Source organism: Symphodus melops, assembly GCF_947650265.1.
Source record: "Symphodus melops genome assembly, chromosome: 16".
NCBI classification, from domain to species: domain Eukaryota; kingdom Metazoa; phylum Chordata; class Actinopteri; order Labriformes; family Labridae; genus Symphodus; species Symphodus melops.
In genome coordinates this window covers 20,669,674-20,686,175 of record NC_136706.1, presented here as the reverse complement: position 1 = coordinate 20,686,175, position 16,502 = coordinate 20,669,674, and the positions used below count along the sequence as shown (strand labels likewise).

At 44.7% G+C, this 16,502-nt stretch overlaps 2 protein-coding genes across 2 annotated transcripts; one reads left to right on the top strand and one right to left on the bottom strand.

The window, feature by feature from the left end:
- Window positions 1-12: 12 nt before the first annotated feature.
- pum3 (pumilio RNA-binding family member 3) lies at window positions 13-7,441 on the top strand. The gene is made up of 18 exons (XM_079364039.1): window positions 13-309; window positions 813-880; window positions 962-1,177; window positions 1,261-1,447; window positions 1,837-1,912; window positions 2,079-2,172; window positions 2,289-2,355; window positions 2,574-2,748; window positions 2,864-2,967; window positions 3,444-3,522; window positions 3,739-3,837; window positions 4,000-4,053; window positions 4,143-4,223; window positions 4,358-4,500; window positions 5,097-5,343; window positions 5,608-5,695; window positions 6,009-6,099; window positions 6,479-7,441. Exons 2-18 carry the CDS (start codon window positions 814-816, stop codon window positions 6,606-6,608), a joined length of 1,998 nt encoding a protein of 665 aa, XP_079220165.1. The 5' UTR covers window positions 13-309; window position 813; the 3' UTR covers window positions 6,609-7,441.
- Window positions 7,442-7,556: 115 nt separating this feature from the next.
- On the bottom strand, window positions 7,557-13,613 carry kcnv2a (potassium channel, subfamily V, member 2a; the record flags this gene model as incomplete). Its single annotated transcript, XM_079364042.1, has 9 exons — window positions 7,557-8,274; window positions 8,534-8,659; window positions 9,171-9,287; window positions 9,371-9,625; window positions 10,228-10,419; window positions 12,435-12,606; window positions 12,688-12,866; window positions 13,091-13,231; window positions 13,488-13,613. The coding sequence occupies 9 exons, from the start codon at window positions 13,611-13,613 to the stop codon at window positions 7,966-7,968; spliced, it is 1,617 nt and encodes a 538-aa protein (XP_079220168.1). The 3' UTR covers window positions 7,557-7,965.
- Window positions 13,614-16,502: the final 2,889 nt, after the last annotated feature.

Sequence of the window (16,502 nt, the reverse complement as noted above, 5' to 3'; positions counted from 1 at the left end):
GTAACAGTTAGTATCATGTTTGCTGCCACAACACAACACGTGAAAAGCTCGCTGTTAAAAAAGAGATAACACCTTTTTATACCCGCTGGTTGTCGATGAGAATTAAGATATAGAACTTCGTTTAAGTTTATTCTACAGTAAAGGGCTGGTGTTGATTGTGAGTTATTGCTTTTAGGAGGAACAGTCCTGTCGTAAAGACACATTTTTACGGCAGCGAACGTTCAGTGTCATTGGACGATTGTGTGCCGTAAACTGTGACGGTTACAGAACGCATGGGACTGGTCTGAACAGCGTGTGAGCGTCTCAAACGTGAGTTACACTTAAAAAACCTCGTAAACTTTTTGTTCGGTTCTTTGTGTTAACGGTGTAGTTATTTAAGAGCAGCGCGTGCATATATAAACACGGTGACGTCACGTGTTGTCATTCATTAGCTGACTTAGCTAGCCTCTGAAAAAAACTACAAAACAAGCAGGAGAAACCAAGCTAACAATATTACTTACGTGTCATTCCCAGAGATAACTAACATCTAATCAGTGAAGTGTGCACAAGTAAAGATAAAATGACTTTTCTTATAAATTAAATATTTTAATAAATATTTATCAGCCTTTTTAAAATCCTTTCTGTCTTGTAAATTCAGAGGCAACTGTTAAAGGAAGCTTAAAGATGGAGAAATGTGAAAGTTGGAGTTGGTATATGTTGATAACTCTTAACATAAACTGTCTTCAGTTTGCCCACCCCAAGTTTACTTCTTGTTTTTCTTTTCTTTTTTTCAAAGCCAAGATTTCTCATACCTGCCGTGTTTCTGTCTCTAGGATGGAGGCTAAATCTAAAAAACCCTTCTCTCCAAAAAGTGGAAAGAAGTTCTCACAGAAAGGAAAGGGTAAGCTCGAGCTAACATTATCCAGCTTCATACTTCGTCAGTTTAACCCAGTCTCTCATCAGCATGTCCTCTTCTTTCCAGATTCCCTGGGGACCAAACTCGGTGGTAAACCAGGAGGAAAGCCAGGTGGTAAAAAGCCCTTTAAACCATACAACAATACAGAGCGCAAGAGCAGACCAGGAAAGGGCGGTGATGGCAGCAAGACACACCAGAAATCTGCTTTCTCCAAAGACGGGAAGGGACCCCAGAAGAGGAAATTTGCATCTTTTAAAGCCAAAAGTAAAGAGGAGGGTGAAGGTGAGACAGCAGTCTGCTCTTCACACTTCAATGACATATCTCACACACAATGACGGCGCTAATGTTTGTCTGCGTGTCATTAGGTCCTGATGCAAAAAAGATGAAGAGAGGTGAGTTCAAGCCAAAGACGAAGGAGATGACAAAGGAGGAGCTGAAGAAGAACCGACAGCAGAGGAAGAAGGACCTGAAGAACAGCAGACAGCAGGCGGAGAGGAAGGACATGTTCGAGATCATCTGTCTTGCCAAACGAGTGTGGGGAGAACTCAGGAGGTAACAGCAACAGAGACTTTAACCTGTGGACCAATCAGCACCTACCATCGTCTGATAGACAAGATATCCAAAATCTACCAGTTTATCAACGTCCAGCCAACGCTTCTCTGTCTGTCTATGTCTGCAACATAAACACCATGATACCGGAGGAGTGCTGTTTTTCTTTAGCCTCATTTAGAGACCACAGTTGCACATGAACACAGCTGCAGATTTGTTGATAGTAAGATTGAAAGCTTTGTGAAGTCGAGATAAGAAGTTTGTCTGTGTTGAATGGATGTAAGATCAGTCCAGGAGTCTTTCTTGAAACGTCGAAGAGATTCGTGACTCGAGCTGAATGTTTGAATGTTTCCCTTTCAATAAGACGAAGCCGGTGTTTTTGTTTTTCACAGGAAGGAATGTAAAAACGAAATGAAGAAGAAACTGATGACGGAGCTTCACGATCTGATCCGCGGGAAGGTCAAACAGGTGAGCCTCTCTCTCTCTCTTTTTTTGGGGGTTTATTTTTAGTTCCATCATTAAATCTTGACGACATTAGACTGTCCACTGTCGATCACTGAGATTTGGGAATATGGAGAAATCTTGTTCTGCATCTTGTTTGGCTGTTTGTTGACTGTTGTTCCGCTGCCTCTAGATGGCGTTTGCTCACGACTCCGTGCGAGTCCTGCAGTGTTTCATTCAGTTCGGCAGCCACGAGCAGAGAAAAGAAGTGTTTGACGAGCTCAAAGGTAAGCACACAACTTCAGTCCCTTTTCTTTCTGTGTGTGTGTGTGTGTGTGTGTGTGTGTCCAGATGACACACAGATTGAACTCCGTTAACTCTCCCTCTTTGTCGTCTTCCTCAGATGACACCATCACTCTGTGTAAGTCTCAGTACGGCAAATACGTGGTGAAGAAGCTGCTGATGTACGGGTGAGTCGGCTCTCTTTCAGCAAACATCCAAGTTTAAAAAAAGACAAACACAAACTTCCTGTTCAACACGGTTTGTGAAGCAGATGAAGAGAAAACTTGAAAAGAAAAAAAACAGTTGGGAAATGATTGTAAAACAGCAGAACCTTCAATAAAATAGATCTGTACAGATGTTCGTTCAGTTTGTTGTGAATGAGTTGTGTTTGTGTTTCCCTCCTCAGGAACAAGGAGCTGCTGGCGGCGGTCATGCTAACATTTAAAGGTCACGTGCGTCAGATGCTTCGCCACTCCGCCGCCTCGTCCATCATCGAGTACGCCTACAACGACAAAGCCGTGCTGGGACAGAGACTGATGCTCACCGAGGAGCTGTACGGGAACACCTTCATCGTGTGCAAGGTACACACACGCACACATATACACACACACAATAGAGCTGAGCTTTGTGTATTAAATATCTGCTGCTGATCATCTTTCTGTGTCTGTGTGTGTGTCTGTGCGTGTGTGTTTGCAGTCAACTGTGTGTAACACCATCGATAAGGTTGCCAGGGAGAACCCGGACAAGCTGAACAACATCATCGATGAGATGAAACAGTCCCTCACTCCCATGGCTCAGAAGTAAGACCAAAACAAACATGTGAATAAAGTGTGTGTGTGTGTGTGTGTGTGTGTGTGTGTGTGTGTGTGTGTGTGTGTGTGTGTGTGTGTGTGTGTGTGTGTGTGTGTGTGTGTGTGTGTGTGTGTGTGTGTGTGTGTGTGTGTGTGTGTGTGTGTGTGTGTGTGTGTGTGTGTGTGTGTGTGTGTGTGTGTGTGTGTGTGTCTATTACAGGCCTGTATGTGTGTTATCATTTCAAACATGATCAATAAGGAAGATCAAGTTTACATGATGAAGTTTTTATATGAATATACATCGCTATTTGAAATGAATCTGGTTTCAAAGTAAGAATAAAAAAGTAATAAGAAGTAATGTAATTCATAAAGAAGCTGTATTTCTCGGTTATCCTTTATATACTTAATTGAAATAAGGAAACCCATTTTTCCTCTTTGTTGTCTGAATAGAAGGAGTTGAACTCACTGGTGTTTTGTCGTTTCAGAGAACAGGTCATCAAACACTCTCTGGTCCACAAAGTCTTTCTGGATTTCTTCCTGCTCTCTCCTGAAAAACAGAGAACGGTGATTCAAACCTTTCTTCATCATTAAATACCTGAAGTCCAGTCTGCTGTAAAAGTCTGACCAAATGTTTGAAACAAAACAAATCCAATAAAAATCAAATGAAGTGGTGAAGGAGACAACAGACAGACACTTTGAAAAATGAACGGGCACGTTTTTTTGTCGTGCTTCCTGCACTAAGAGTGAAACCCTCTCCTCTGATTGGTCTGTTCTGAGCAGGAGATGATCGAGTCCATCAGAGAGTCCGTCGTCTACATGGCTCACACGCACGACGGAGCACGAGTGGCCATGAACTGTCTGTGGCACGGAACGGCAAAGGTCTGTACTCACATATCAGATAATGCCGAGCTCTTTGTTTCCAGTGATAACGCCTGTATGAACAGATTCAGCCTCAAAAGGAGGGACAAAAAACACAAATAAGTGTGCCTCGTTGTGCGTCTTTGATTTGAGCCGAGCTCGGCTTTTGTTTTTGTTTTTCAGGACAGAAAGGTCATCATCAAAACCATGAAGACGTACATGGTGAAGTTTGCTACGGTGAGTTCTCAGTGCGGCGCCGCTCAGCATACAAACCATGAATAAGATCAGACTGACAGATCATGAACTCCTGCTCTTCTTGTCTACAGGGGGAGTTCGGTCACCTCGTTCTTCTGGCTATATTTGACTGTGTGGACGACACGAAGCTGGTCAAACAGGCCGTGCTCTCAGTGAGTCTGATTATGTTGAGAAAAAAAAGTCACATTGATTCATTGGAGCATCTAAAAGCTGTCTGTTAAGAAAGATACAACAATGATTTGGTAACATCCTTAAAATCCTGTTTCCTGCGTTCTCCTCCCGTCAGGAAATCTTGGCGTCTCTGAACGAGGTCATCGGCAACAAATATGGAAAAAAGGTGTTGTTGTACCTGCTGAGCCCCAGAGACCCGGCTCACCTGCTGCCAGAGATCATCAAGGTGCTGGAGCAAGGAGACGGCAACACACACAGGTAACATCCTGGACAGTACTGCAAATCAAAGTCAACCGTAACCTCACTGGTCAGGAGTGTAAGCCCCGCCCCCCCTGTCAGTAACAGAACTGCGGGGCATCGTAGCAGCTGGACACATGGAAGCCTGCTAATAAATTTAACAAAGAAAAAAGCAAGGACAACCAAGAGGTCGTGACCTCCAAGGTCGTCCATGGCCCAGTGCTACACACTGACATGAGTCACAAACGTCCACAGGATATTTACACCCTTTTTTTTTTTTACTGCTGTTACATGTGAAGTGGCGACTCTTTTTACAAATCCCGCTCTACTTTTTAGGGGTCTGTTCATAACTAGAAGAGAGAAAAAAGAAGTAAACTTCAGTTTCTCCGGCCAACAGGTTCAGTCAGGTGACATGTCCACTGTTTGAAAAACCAAAAACCTAGCTGTGGTTCTTTTTAAGTCAAGTTTCACAAACCTGCAAAAAAAAATCACAAACAATCCCAAAAAAACCTGTCGATGCTCTAAAACTAAACAGAAACAGTCCTGACTCGTTATGATTTCTCTAATCTCACACCAGTTATTTCAGTCAAATATCCGCTGTCTCTTCCACCCATCAGTAAAAAAGACTCGGCCGTTCGAAGGAAGGAGTTGATCGAACCCGTCTCCCCCGCTCTGCTGGAGTATCTCCGTGACAACGCCTCCGCCATGGTGATGGATAAGACGAGTTGCGTCACTGTCAGTGACATCCTGGCTTCAGCCTGCGGCGACCTGCGGCCTGCCATGACGGCTGTGGCTCAGCTGGCCAATCAGGAGCTGGTGCCCGGAGGGATCAAGCGACAGGGAAAGGGACAGGGACAGGGACAAGTACAGGTACAGGTACAGTGTGTGCGTGCGTGTGTGTGTGTTGGTTGATGTAGAAGCTGAGTTAATGTTGAACAGGTTCTTTTGACTGTAGAGATTAGATTGAAGCTGTCACAGTTAACAGTCGAAGTCATTCTGAATCTTTTTGTACCTTTCATTTATTTAAACACTTAAAGGCTTTTCATCTGCGTGTAACGGAAGTTTCCCCTGTTACCTTGTGTTGTTTCTTTTCTGCTGCCCGTCATCCGTACTGTGTGTGTGCTGCAGCTTCACATGGCTGAGCATCCTGCAGGACACCTGGTGCTGAAGTGGCTCATAGAGCAGGACATGACTCTGGCAGAGGCTGGAAAGGAAGGTAATAATCACAGACATACCTGCAGCTGTTTGTTTTGTTTTTCTGCTGAGGTTAATAGATACCATTTCAAATGTCTGAGGACAAAAATAAAAACACAGATGCCAGCTTTACTCTGGACGTTGGTGAAATTGTTAAATGCTGAAATGGCCACAAGAGGGCGCCAGTGACCCGTTAACGGATGTTTTCCACCCAAATGTAGTCAAATCAGTGTTTTTACATTGTAAAGAATAGGGAGTCATTAATGTGGCCGTCTTTGGTGTAATCTGTCAGTATGTGGAAAACTAAAGCCTGTCCTCTGCTCGCGTCCTCTCAGAGCGCTTCGGGAGGATTCTGGTGGACACGGTGGGACCAGAGAAAATGAAGACCTGGATCAGAGTCAACAGAGGAGCCATGGTGCTCTGCAGGTCAGTGCGCACCCAAACACACACACACACACTGTTCATTAGAATCCTCCTCCAATGGGAAACGTCTTTGACCTGTAGTGGCCAGCAGGGGGCAGAAATAAGCTCCCTTTTCAAGCCAAACAGAAGCTAAAGCAGGCTTTGCGCTTTGGTATAGCTACCATGGCAACATGTCAACTCAGATATAGGTGTAGTCATTTATATCCATCCAAATATGGTCACGTGGCTGCAAGGAACTTCTGGACAGTGTGGGGCAGATTTCTCACACACACGCGCGCACACACACACACACACACACACACACACACACACGTTTGTCCATGACGCTGCACGAGCTGACCTGATGAGCTGTTCACAAACAATTCTTCCTTTACATTTACAGCCTCCTGAACAGCTGTGACAAGTCAGTGTCTGCTGAGGTGAAGGAAGCGCTGGAGTCCATCAAAGCAGAGCTCAGCAGCCTCAGCAACAACAAAGGAGCTGAAATCCTGCTGGAGAATCTGAACAAGTAGAGACTTTACAAAAAAAACAAAACTGTCCGCTGCTTCACTTCTGTGGAGCAGTGATGATTTTTTCACAGAAGAGCTGCAGGAGTATTTTGAAGAACATGGAGCCTGAAACTCTGCACAGCCACCACGTTCAGAGCCTGATGGATGAACTGTTGAATTCTTACTGGGGATAATAAGAGCAGGGTTTGGAGGAAGAAGGGTTAAAGGAGACGTTTGACACAAATAAAAAAAGGACCAATACAAATTATTCTTGAAACACATTAGAGCTCAGCTGGTGAAATAAATCTGCCCTCAGAGTTGAGTTTAAAATGTGAACATCTGCCAGAAGTTGGCACAGAATGGAAAAGCGGATAAACGACATGGCAATCGAAGAGAAGAAACTACAAAAATGGTGAGCGCGACATGATTCTGCTGTCCTATTGACGTCTCACTGTTCATGTTTGTAATGAAGAAGGTCAAACGAGCACATTCATGAGACTTCATTAAATGTGCAGAAAATGATCTCTTCATCAAACTGAGAAACCAAACTCACATTTCATGGTGCACATCTGCAGAGGTGTTAAAGGGTGAGTTATGTTGAACCACAGAAAAAAAAAAAAAAACATGCTGTCTGATTTTGACTTCTTCCTGCAGAGAGCATTTTATTTTGTACTCGAGGTTCAGAGCTGTGTCTAAACATGGACAGATGAATGTTGAATGTTTGCAGCAGCACCGCTTCATGTTGTCCAGAAAACTGAAAACATGTTTCTCCCTGTTTGAAATGAAAAGTCAGATTTTATATGGTGAGGAGTAATTCTTTAAAAATATGTTGGAAAAATAAAGATTGTGTGATTAAATCTCTCTCATTATTTTGAAGCAGACAGTGAACATGTTGATACACCAAACACAACACAGGTCCAGCTACTGTTGAACTCAGGCTAAACGAATGAGATATTTTTGGGTTGATAAACAGTGTGAAGATGTAAGAGAACTCAGTACTCTGTTACTGAGTGATGAACGTGTGGATAATCTCACACGTTCACAAACAGTGATGTCACACTGATACACGGAGCACACCAGGGTTGTTGGGGTTCTGATGCCTTGCACAAAGGCCCCTCTGCGGTACTAGAAGAAGTATCCTGGCATCTCTCCAGCAACCAGACTCATTTTTATATTTTGGGTCCATACCAGGACTTGAAGGACTAAGCTACTGCCACCCCCAGTGAACACAGACAAGCTTCCTCTGCCTCGTTCTGATCGACTGGACCTTGAAATCAACCTTTTTTCCTTTTTTGGGAGATTTTTCTATAGATTGAAAGTTTCAGCGTTTTTCTGATTCATGAGATCCACACACGTGCAGTCACTGTGGGCCTTGTGATTTTCACTGAGCATCTGTAAATTTAAACCTGGTTCCCTGCAGGCCGGACGCCCTCGGCTGAACCGCGTCCTCGCAGCACTCTGCAAACTTCTTGGCCGCCCTCCGGGCAAAGTGCAGCTTCCCGCGCGCCTTGGCCACGGCCGTGTACTCGTGGGACTTGAGCTTGGTGTAGTAGTCGGAGAACTTGTTGTAGAGGATGGAGATGGGCATCCCGTTGAGGATGACGCCGAAGGAGATGCAGCCGAAGGCGAAGATTCGGCCCAGGTTGGTCTCAGGAACCATGTCGCCATAGCCCACTGTGGAAATACTCACCTGAAGCAGGAGAGCGCAAAGAGGGAAAGTTTGTTCACACTTTGTGAAGAATAAACAGACTTTTAGACAAAGGCTTTAAATGTTTAAACTTTTTTTTCTGACTAAAAAAATATAATTTTTTTGACTACATCCTTTTGCGTTTTGTTTTTTAAATATTGTGTAATAATATTATGTTCTGTCTGAAGGATCCTTTTTGCTTTCTCCTCTCATAATCATTTCGGTTGAATCCCACCGTGTGAACACGTGTCTGAGCACTCACAGCGGCCCACCACCATGCCTGTGGTATGGAGGTGAAGTTGGTGTTGTAGACGTCGTGCTCCACACTGAACACCATGGCTGAGAAGACGAAGATGCCCATACCGATGAAGAGCAGCAAACAGCCGACCTGCACGCACAAACAACAACAAATGTTCAGCTCATCCTTTTAAATAAAGCGTGTCTTCATAAATGTTATTCTGTCTTAATTAGGATACTTCCATCCATACAGTGTCGTCAACAACATTTTGTGACCTTTCTGGAAAGGGTGATGAAGATTTTTTTTTTCAGTCCTTCCCTTTTTTTCCCTTTTTTATAATAAAGGAGTTTAAAATGGATAACATTAATTCTATGAGCTGTAACTCTTACTTCTGTATGTGCTTCCTGTTTCATGCCTCCTCTGCCAAGTTTCAACCAGTGAGGGTGGAACGTGTTCAGCATTGCACACTCCATTGTGCACCATTACAAATGCTTACAGTAGATTTTTTTCAGTGTGCACAAAGTGAACACTAAGTGCAGAAGAAGACGTGAACGTCACCAGGCTAGACTCTCAGTACACTGTGCTACACTGTGGTCTCAGGTATGTTAATACATAAACAGAAGCTCTGTGCCTGATTGATTCATGTAGTTCAGTCTCTGACCTGCTGGTAGCACTGTCTCAGTGTAAAGCCGAAGGCTCTGAGGCCTGTCGAATGACGAGCCAACTTCAAGATCCTGAAGATTCTCATCAGACGCATGATCCTCAGAACCTGACCCAGCTGAAGGTGAGAGAAAAACACCAGCCAATAAAAACACCTACAGCAGATCGGATTCTTGGTTTTTACCCCGGCCTCCCTCTCACCTTCCCAACACGTCCCACGTTCTCGATGTCCCCTGAGTGAGGGTGGATGTCCTCTCCCTCAAAGTGCTCGAGGATCATCTGCAGGTAGTGAGGCAGGATGGCGATCAGGTCGACGGTGTTCAGCACGCTGCGTCCAAAGCACCTGATGTCCGGGGTGGAGACCAGGCGCAGCAGGTACTCCAGGGTGAAGAAGGTGATGCAGATAGTCTCCGCATACTCGCCGTAGAATCTGCCGCTGGGTTGACCTGACGCAGTCTTGAAGAGAAAATGACTCTCTTATCATTTCAAAAAATCCTAAACTCTTTCAAAGGTATCATTGAAATACTTTGAAATTCAAAAACTCAACCTCAGAGTTATTCAGGGACATAACAGAACTTTAATTCTGTTGTAACATTTTTTTAAAAATTGTAAAAAGCGTGATAAACATTGACAAAGTTAGCACATTTGGTTCAAATGCCACAATAGCAGGATCAGTGACATAGGGTGATCTCTTCTGATTGGCTGAGTGGGGATCACATGCTTCTCCACCTTACTGAGGTACAGAAGGCGGACATGTTTGTGGAAATGACCAAAAATAGTCACTTGCCCTAGAAAGGGTTAAAATGTTTGTTTGATGAAGGATTTCTGTGTCTCTGTGCCTGCTGTAAACAAAGTCCTGGTCGCAGCGTCTGTGGCTTCGACTCTGACCTTTGCCCTTTGCTTCACGTCATCCTCAACTCTCTCCTCTCAACATTTCCTGCCTCTCTTCAGCTCTCCTCCTTGATAAACCAAAAACATGCCCTCCATAACAAACAACTTTAAAAATGCATGATCTGACACGTCACTTTGGAAAAACCGCACAAAAGTGAAACACACACCTTGTACTGCATCTCCTCCACGGTGTTGAGCGTCATGGCAACAAGCGAGATCAGCACGAACATGGAGGAGGCCACGCCCATCAGCTTGGCGGTGATGGAGCTGAAGGGATTCTCCATCAGGTTCCAGATGATCCGTCTGGTCGACCCGAAGGCCATGTCGTGGAACAACGCCTCGTTCTCCTCCATCTCCACCTCAAAGGCACAAATGCAATTCTAACTCAGCACTCGAGACGACCAAAGGATCAAAAACACACAAAACACATCCTGTGGAAAATGAGGGCAGCAAGTCCAGATTTCAAAATAAAATACTCGTCCAACAAACTGCATCACAGTCAGACCTCTGTGATGGAAACATCTGTCTAAATCTGTGCCAAGACGGAGCTTATTCTCCACTCTCCAGCTGTCAAGACGCTGCAGTTGTGATTTATAATCTAGGTCAAAGTGACAGAGTCAGCAGCCTGCCAGCAGATTACTGACATGTCACAGGTAATCAAAAAAAGAAACTGGAGCTCCTGAACCAATGACTCCAGCAGGTGATGTCTCTTTAAACCGAATGGTGTCAGGACAGAAGAGTTCATTCGTTCGTCATCGACTCAGCGAGCTCCGAGCAGCACGAGAAGCTCCCCGCCTCAGGAGCTGATGTTGGTCCTGTTTCCCCCTCATGCTTCATTCATTCAGTCACATCTTTGTCACGCCGCTCTCACCAGAGACAGACACAGTTGATGCTTTCACCGCACGACGAGTCAAGATCTGGATCAACCTCATCGTCCCCCCAAAGGGAGATCTGTCTTGGACTCTGTCTTGCAGTTTCAAGAGAATGAAAATAAAATCCTGAAATAGAGCCATGCTAGCACTGTTAGCTCTGTGAGGACGCACTTGCTCACATGCTGATGTTGGGGAGACATGATTCATGTTCTTGGTAATTAGCAGTAAAACAAGCTAGCCCTGCGTGGACTGGAGTGTCAGTAGTATTGTAGTTGACCAGCCTACTTCATGTCGCCGATGTAATGTAACATAATGAGGCTAGTTTAAACTGTTCACATTATATTTAAATGTTGGCTCGTGTTAAAAATCTTCCCATACAATCCACGAGATGCAGGAGAGATGCCACAGGTCGGACTTGAACCCGGGCAGCCTGCATGGAGAACAAAAGCCCAAAGTACATCACGACCTAACCGCAAGGCCTTTAACACCCCGGATGAACTCAAGACTCACCTGCAGGGGGCGTCAACGAGAACGAAAGTGTCTGAATGAAAGAATGAGGGAGGAATCAGTCCTAAAACCAGGAAGTGAGTTCGCATTTTAGCGCCATGGTTCTAACCATAGACTGTAAAAATAACTAACCACTAAAAGTCAATGGGGATTTTGAATGGGTTTGTGTTTAGACGCCTGAAATAAGGTCTGTGGTTAACACAAGCTGAAGAGATGTTGACGTTTTGTTAGACGAGATAAACTACGTTAGCTAAGACCCCACTTGTCAATTTTAAAGTTTTTACGCAAACTTTAAACGGCGGTTGCTAACGAGTAGCTAACTGAAACTACAGTGGTTGTTGCAGACATTAAACGTCATCACGCCGTGACGTCTTTACAAACCGACCGTGGTGTAGTTAGCTTGTAGCATAATGTTAGCTTTTTACTTCTCTGGGCTGCATTAACTCTTCAAACTTCATATAAATGATGTTCATCTGTAAAGATTATCTCGCTGAACAAAACAGCTATGCATCAGAAACGTGTGTTTGACACAGAGCTTATTTTCTGCAATGATCCAAAATCCAATGCAAAAATCCCATAGGCGAATTTACGTAGGAACCACTGGCGCCATTTTTTCGGGTTGGCCTACAAAAATACATTATTACTATACCAGTCTATAACAGCCAGTCAGAATATTTATCCTGTGATCTCAGCGACGGAGGGGAAAGAAAACGTGCAATGTTGTTGTCATGTGGTCAAGATGATGCATCATTATCTAAGGTTAGAAATTACATTCATACAGCTTCATTTAAGATGTCACATGACTCTCTGTCCGTCTCTCACTCCTGGTGTCTAACCTCACTCGCCTGTTCTTCCCCTAGTCTGAATCGTCACATCCCTGGAATATTGTGGATGGGTCCAAAGTGAATCAGAGAATGTGATTGGTACAAGTGATTGTTTCCTCTCACACACCAACCCCACCCACACACACACACACACACACACAGGCGTCCTACCTCTGCTATGAGCTGCCTCTGTATCTTCAGCTGCTCGCTCAGCTCGTCCTGCCTCTCCTCGAAGGAGATCCGGCAGCAGCGTCGGCTGTTTTTGATTCTCACGCCCCAGTAGTTTATCTCCTCCAGGAAGTTCCGGGGACACAGCTCGTCTTTAATACACAACACTCCAGTTCTGACGAAGAGGACAGAGACGGTGTCATTCACAAGGGGGTCGACCCGTGTACATAAATACGGGATCGGTTTTATTTGAAACCTGTAGAAGTTGAAGATGTTGTGGAAGATTTTGGGGTCTCGGTCGAAGAAGAATTCTTTGCTGTGGACGATGTAGTCGTCGCACAGCGCCAGCTTCTTGTTGTGGTCAGAGTATGAAGCCAACCGTCCAATCCTCGTCTTTGGATAGCGGGCAGCTAACCTGTAGGGTAAGAGGTACACCTGCAGGGAACAGAGGAGAGCACAGAGGTCACACATTAGGCAAAATACACTTCCTGTTTCTCTAACATTAACGTGTCCCTCATCCTTCTACAAAACTCCACTTATGAGACAAGTCCATCCCCCGTCTTTCGCCTGCTCTACTCTTCAGTGTGTGCTCAAACAGACAGTTTGGAGATCTCCCCTTCATGACACAACAGGAAGTCAGGGCTTCTTCTGTACGTTACCGTTCCTCCAACGTTGAGGTTGAGAGCGACGTGTTCGGTTGGAGAGAGCAGCAGGTGAGAGGAAGACAGCAGACATCGATCCTCGTCCTCCTCCTCGTCTCCGTACTCAGCGTAAAGATCGTAGATGTCCTGGCCCAGATCCTGAATCAGGAAGAAAAGAAAATACTTCAGCTGAGCAGTGTCACTCCACATCTTCAGCACGACATGAATGACTGCGTGTAAGGACATGATGACACTGAGTACAACCTAAAGGACCTAAACACAAACAGATCGCTTTAGTCAGAGCACAGTGAAAAATAACATGAACATTTGGCTCCAAAGATTTAAAGCAATGCAACTTCATTCGACAGAGTGGTCACCATCTAAAGAAGTGGAGGTAAGAAGAAAGGTCTGTGACCTGCATGGAGCTCCACGGTCTGATGAAGGTGCCGCTGAAGTCCAGATAGTCGTCCACGTCTTTGATGGCCTGAGTCCGGCTGCCAGGAAACAAACTCCTGCTTCGGGCTCTGATGTGGCTCAGCATGGTTCGTTCGTTCGTTTGTTTTTATCCTAAAAGCGTGCAACCTGCAAAGAGACGCATCCTGACAACATCCTGGTATCTTCCACACGCCGTCTATTCATCAAAGCGGCGCACACGCCAAGCAGACATCTCGCATCTGCAGCACAAGCACACAAGATAATAGTGCGAATGGTTGATCATGCATGCAGGAGGGAGAAAGTGTTTTTACTTGACTTCAGAAAAAAATCAGGTCACACACACACACACACACACACACAGTAATGAGGTAGGAAGTGACTCTCGTCTGCTGCGGCTGACTGAGATGATCTGGGTGCTTAAAGTTTTAAATACTATTATCCTCTTTTATCCATCTCTTGATCTCTTTCTCTCCTCCCACTTATCCCATCAGCTCGTAACTTCAGCAGCCCGCCTGAGAGGGGCTGGATGGGACAGCTGAAGATGAATACATCACAGTTCCGTTTAATGATGTTGACACTATCGGATGTCACATTGCAGTCAAGTAAGAAAAGCGCTTTTCAAACCCTCAGTGCTTCACGAATCACAGCTATTAAACAAGTCATACAGTGAGAGAAACGGTAAAACCCTCCACCTTCTGTTACACGTGTGAGGAGGATTTTGGACCTGGTGTGGGACATGAAGTCAGGGGAGATTTTTGTGTTCACGGGAGCGGGACTCATTCGATTACATTAAAATGTCATTTAAAAAAAAATGTAATTTAAACCAAAGTGTTAGCGAAGTCGAGATTTTGACCAGAGTTTAAAAATTGGAATCAGCACATAACGTCTGCTGTACACAAACACAAAACCTTGATCCTGACTTTTTCCCAGCAGCCACCAGGTGAAATGTCCACGTGAAGTCGGGGTGAGTGGATGTATGAATGCAGCAGCTAAAAGTCAGGAAGGACCGTGTGAAGAGGTAAAGACCTTTATGTCACACAGCCAGCGAGGAACTGCTGTGATCGTCATGCATGGAGTGACACCAGCATCTTCTATTTGAAGATCCTGTGAATATGTGCAGGTACACATTGGCCCACCATTGATGACCCCCCCTCCCCCCTCTGACAGGGAAAAGTGGGTCAAGTGAGTAAGAGTAAGTCCGGGGCAGGTTGTCCTGACAGCTTGTAGACTTTCAGGAGTCTTTGTGCACACGGTCTACAGGTCTGTTGTTTCCCTCTCTTGTTGCTCAATGAGGCGCTGCTGGTCTGAGTGCTTTAAAGCTCAGTGCTGAGTTGAGGAGCAGGGAGGACGGCTGTGTCGCTCTGAGACTTATTGAGAATATCGTCACCTTGTTGAAATAATCGCTGAAGTCATTTTTTCACATTTTTCAGGAAACAGAAAAAACTGAGCCAGAAGTTGAATATATATTTTTAAAGGATTTTACTCAAGGTAATGAAAACAGATCACTATTGACATACTAATGTTTGTCAATGATGTAACATGAGAAAAAGGACCTTTTTAACATGCTTCTGTGACTGAGGCCGTTTTATTTTCTCTTTTGATTGAGGCTAAATAAAACTCTTGACATAGGCCGTTATATTAAAGGTGTATATCACATGATCTGTTTAACTGAGGTTATAGGCGATTTGTCAGCATCATAAGGTGATTTAAGCAAAAAAAAAAATCATTTTTCTCAAAAAATGACTGAGGCATTTATTTCAATAAGGTGACAATATGTGATCTTTAAAATGTGTTTGTGAAACAACTGGTCAGCACAACCTGTTGTGTGTGAAATGTGAGTACATTGAAGAGGGAGGGGGAGTTGGGTCGTCTGGTTAGATTTAGTAATGATGTGAAAAGACGCTGAACACATGTTGAGATTGTTTTATTGCCGATTAAAGTGAAATGAAGATTTGGCAGCGCGCTGCCCACAAGTCTGTGCTTTACATCCGACGACGGCCTTTAAATGTAGGTGGAGAGTAATCCTGGCTGCAGTTAATCAGGGATAATGAGCAGATGGAGCTGGATCCTTCCCAGCTCCTAATGGACTTCTTTAAAACACACATTCCCATCAGCTGATGTCATCCCGCCACGATGAGTCAGGTGCTTTTCCTTCACCGAGTGGTCAAAGTGAATCTGTCTGCAGTCTTAGACTTCTTCTTCTCTGACCCTCACTTTATGTCGGGGCTTGTTATGCCTTCGTTTAGATCAGTTTGGTTTGGTAAAAGATGCTGTTGTAAATGTGCGTCCTTGATCAGGTTTTATTTCTGGGTTCAGCACTCTAAGATCAAATTCTCCGTTCTAAAGGGCTCCGATGATTTCAGGTCGACGACTGTTCAAACTGATCTGATACCTCGAAAAATATGTCGAGCATATCTGGATTTCTTCCCTTCCCCTCTCCCATTTACTTTGGTGCCTGTCTTTGATTTATATTTGATCAGCACAGAGAACTTCTTCTGGACGACGGGGGTAAACCTGCTCGCTCCTGAAACAGTCAGATCCTGGGGGTGAGGCGTCTTTCTAAATGTTAATACTCATAAAACACTGGTGTACAGCTGCTCTTTCATGTGCTCCTGTTTGTGCAGGGGTGTGTGTGTGTGTGTGTGTGTGTGTGTGTGTGTGTGTGTGTGTGTGTGTGTGTGTGTGTGTGTGTGTGTGTGTGTGTGTGTGTGTGTGTGTGTGTGTGTGTGTGTGTGTGTGTGTGTGTGTGTGTGTGTGTGTGTGTGTGTGTGTGTGTGTTTCAGCCTTGTGTGTGCGCATCATGTTTTTTCTCCTCTCAGCATTAACAAAAGATTTCGTCTTCTCGGAGCAGTGCGGCGTGCACGCTGGAGGGACGCCATCACTTCCCTTCACGGACGTCAGGAACCAAAATCAAACTGCGGTCCACGAGCACAGATGTGTACGCTCACACAGCGTGCACCACAGAGAACACAGGGAGGCCATCTTTTCAACAATG

Excerpts from the sequence above, each read along its gene's own strand:
- pum3 (XM_079364039.1), top strand. The coding sequence starts at position 814 with ATGGAGGCTAAATCTAAAAAACCCTTCTCTCCAAAAAGTGGAAAGAAG. Across the intron at positions 1,913-2,078 it reads TCCGCGGGAAGGTCAAACAG|ATGGCGTTTGCTCACGACTC; the intron begins GTGAGCCTCTCT and ends CGCTGCCTCTAG. Across the intron at positions 5,696-6,008 it reads GGCAGAGGCTGGAAAGGAAG|AGCGCTTCGGGAGGATTCTG; the intron begins GTAATAATCACA and ends GCGTCCTCTCAG.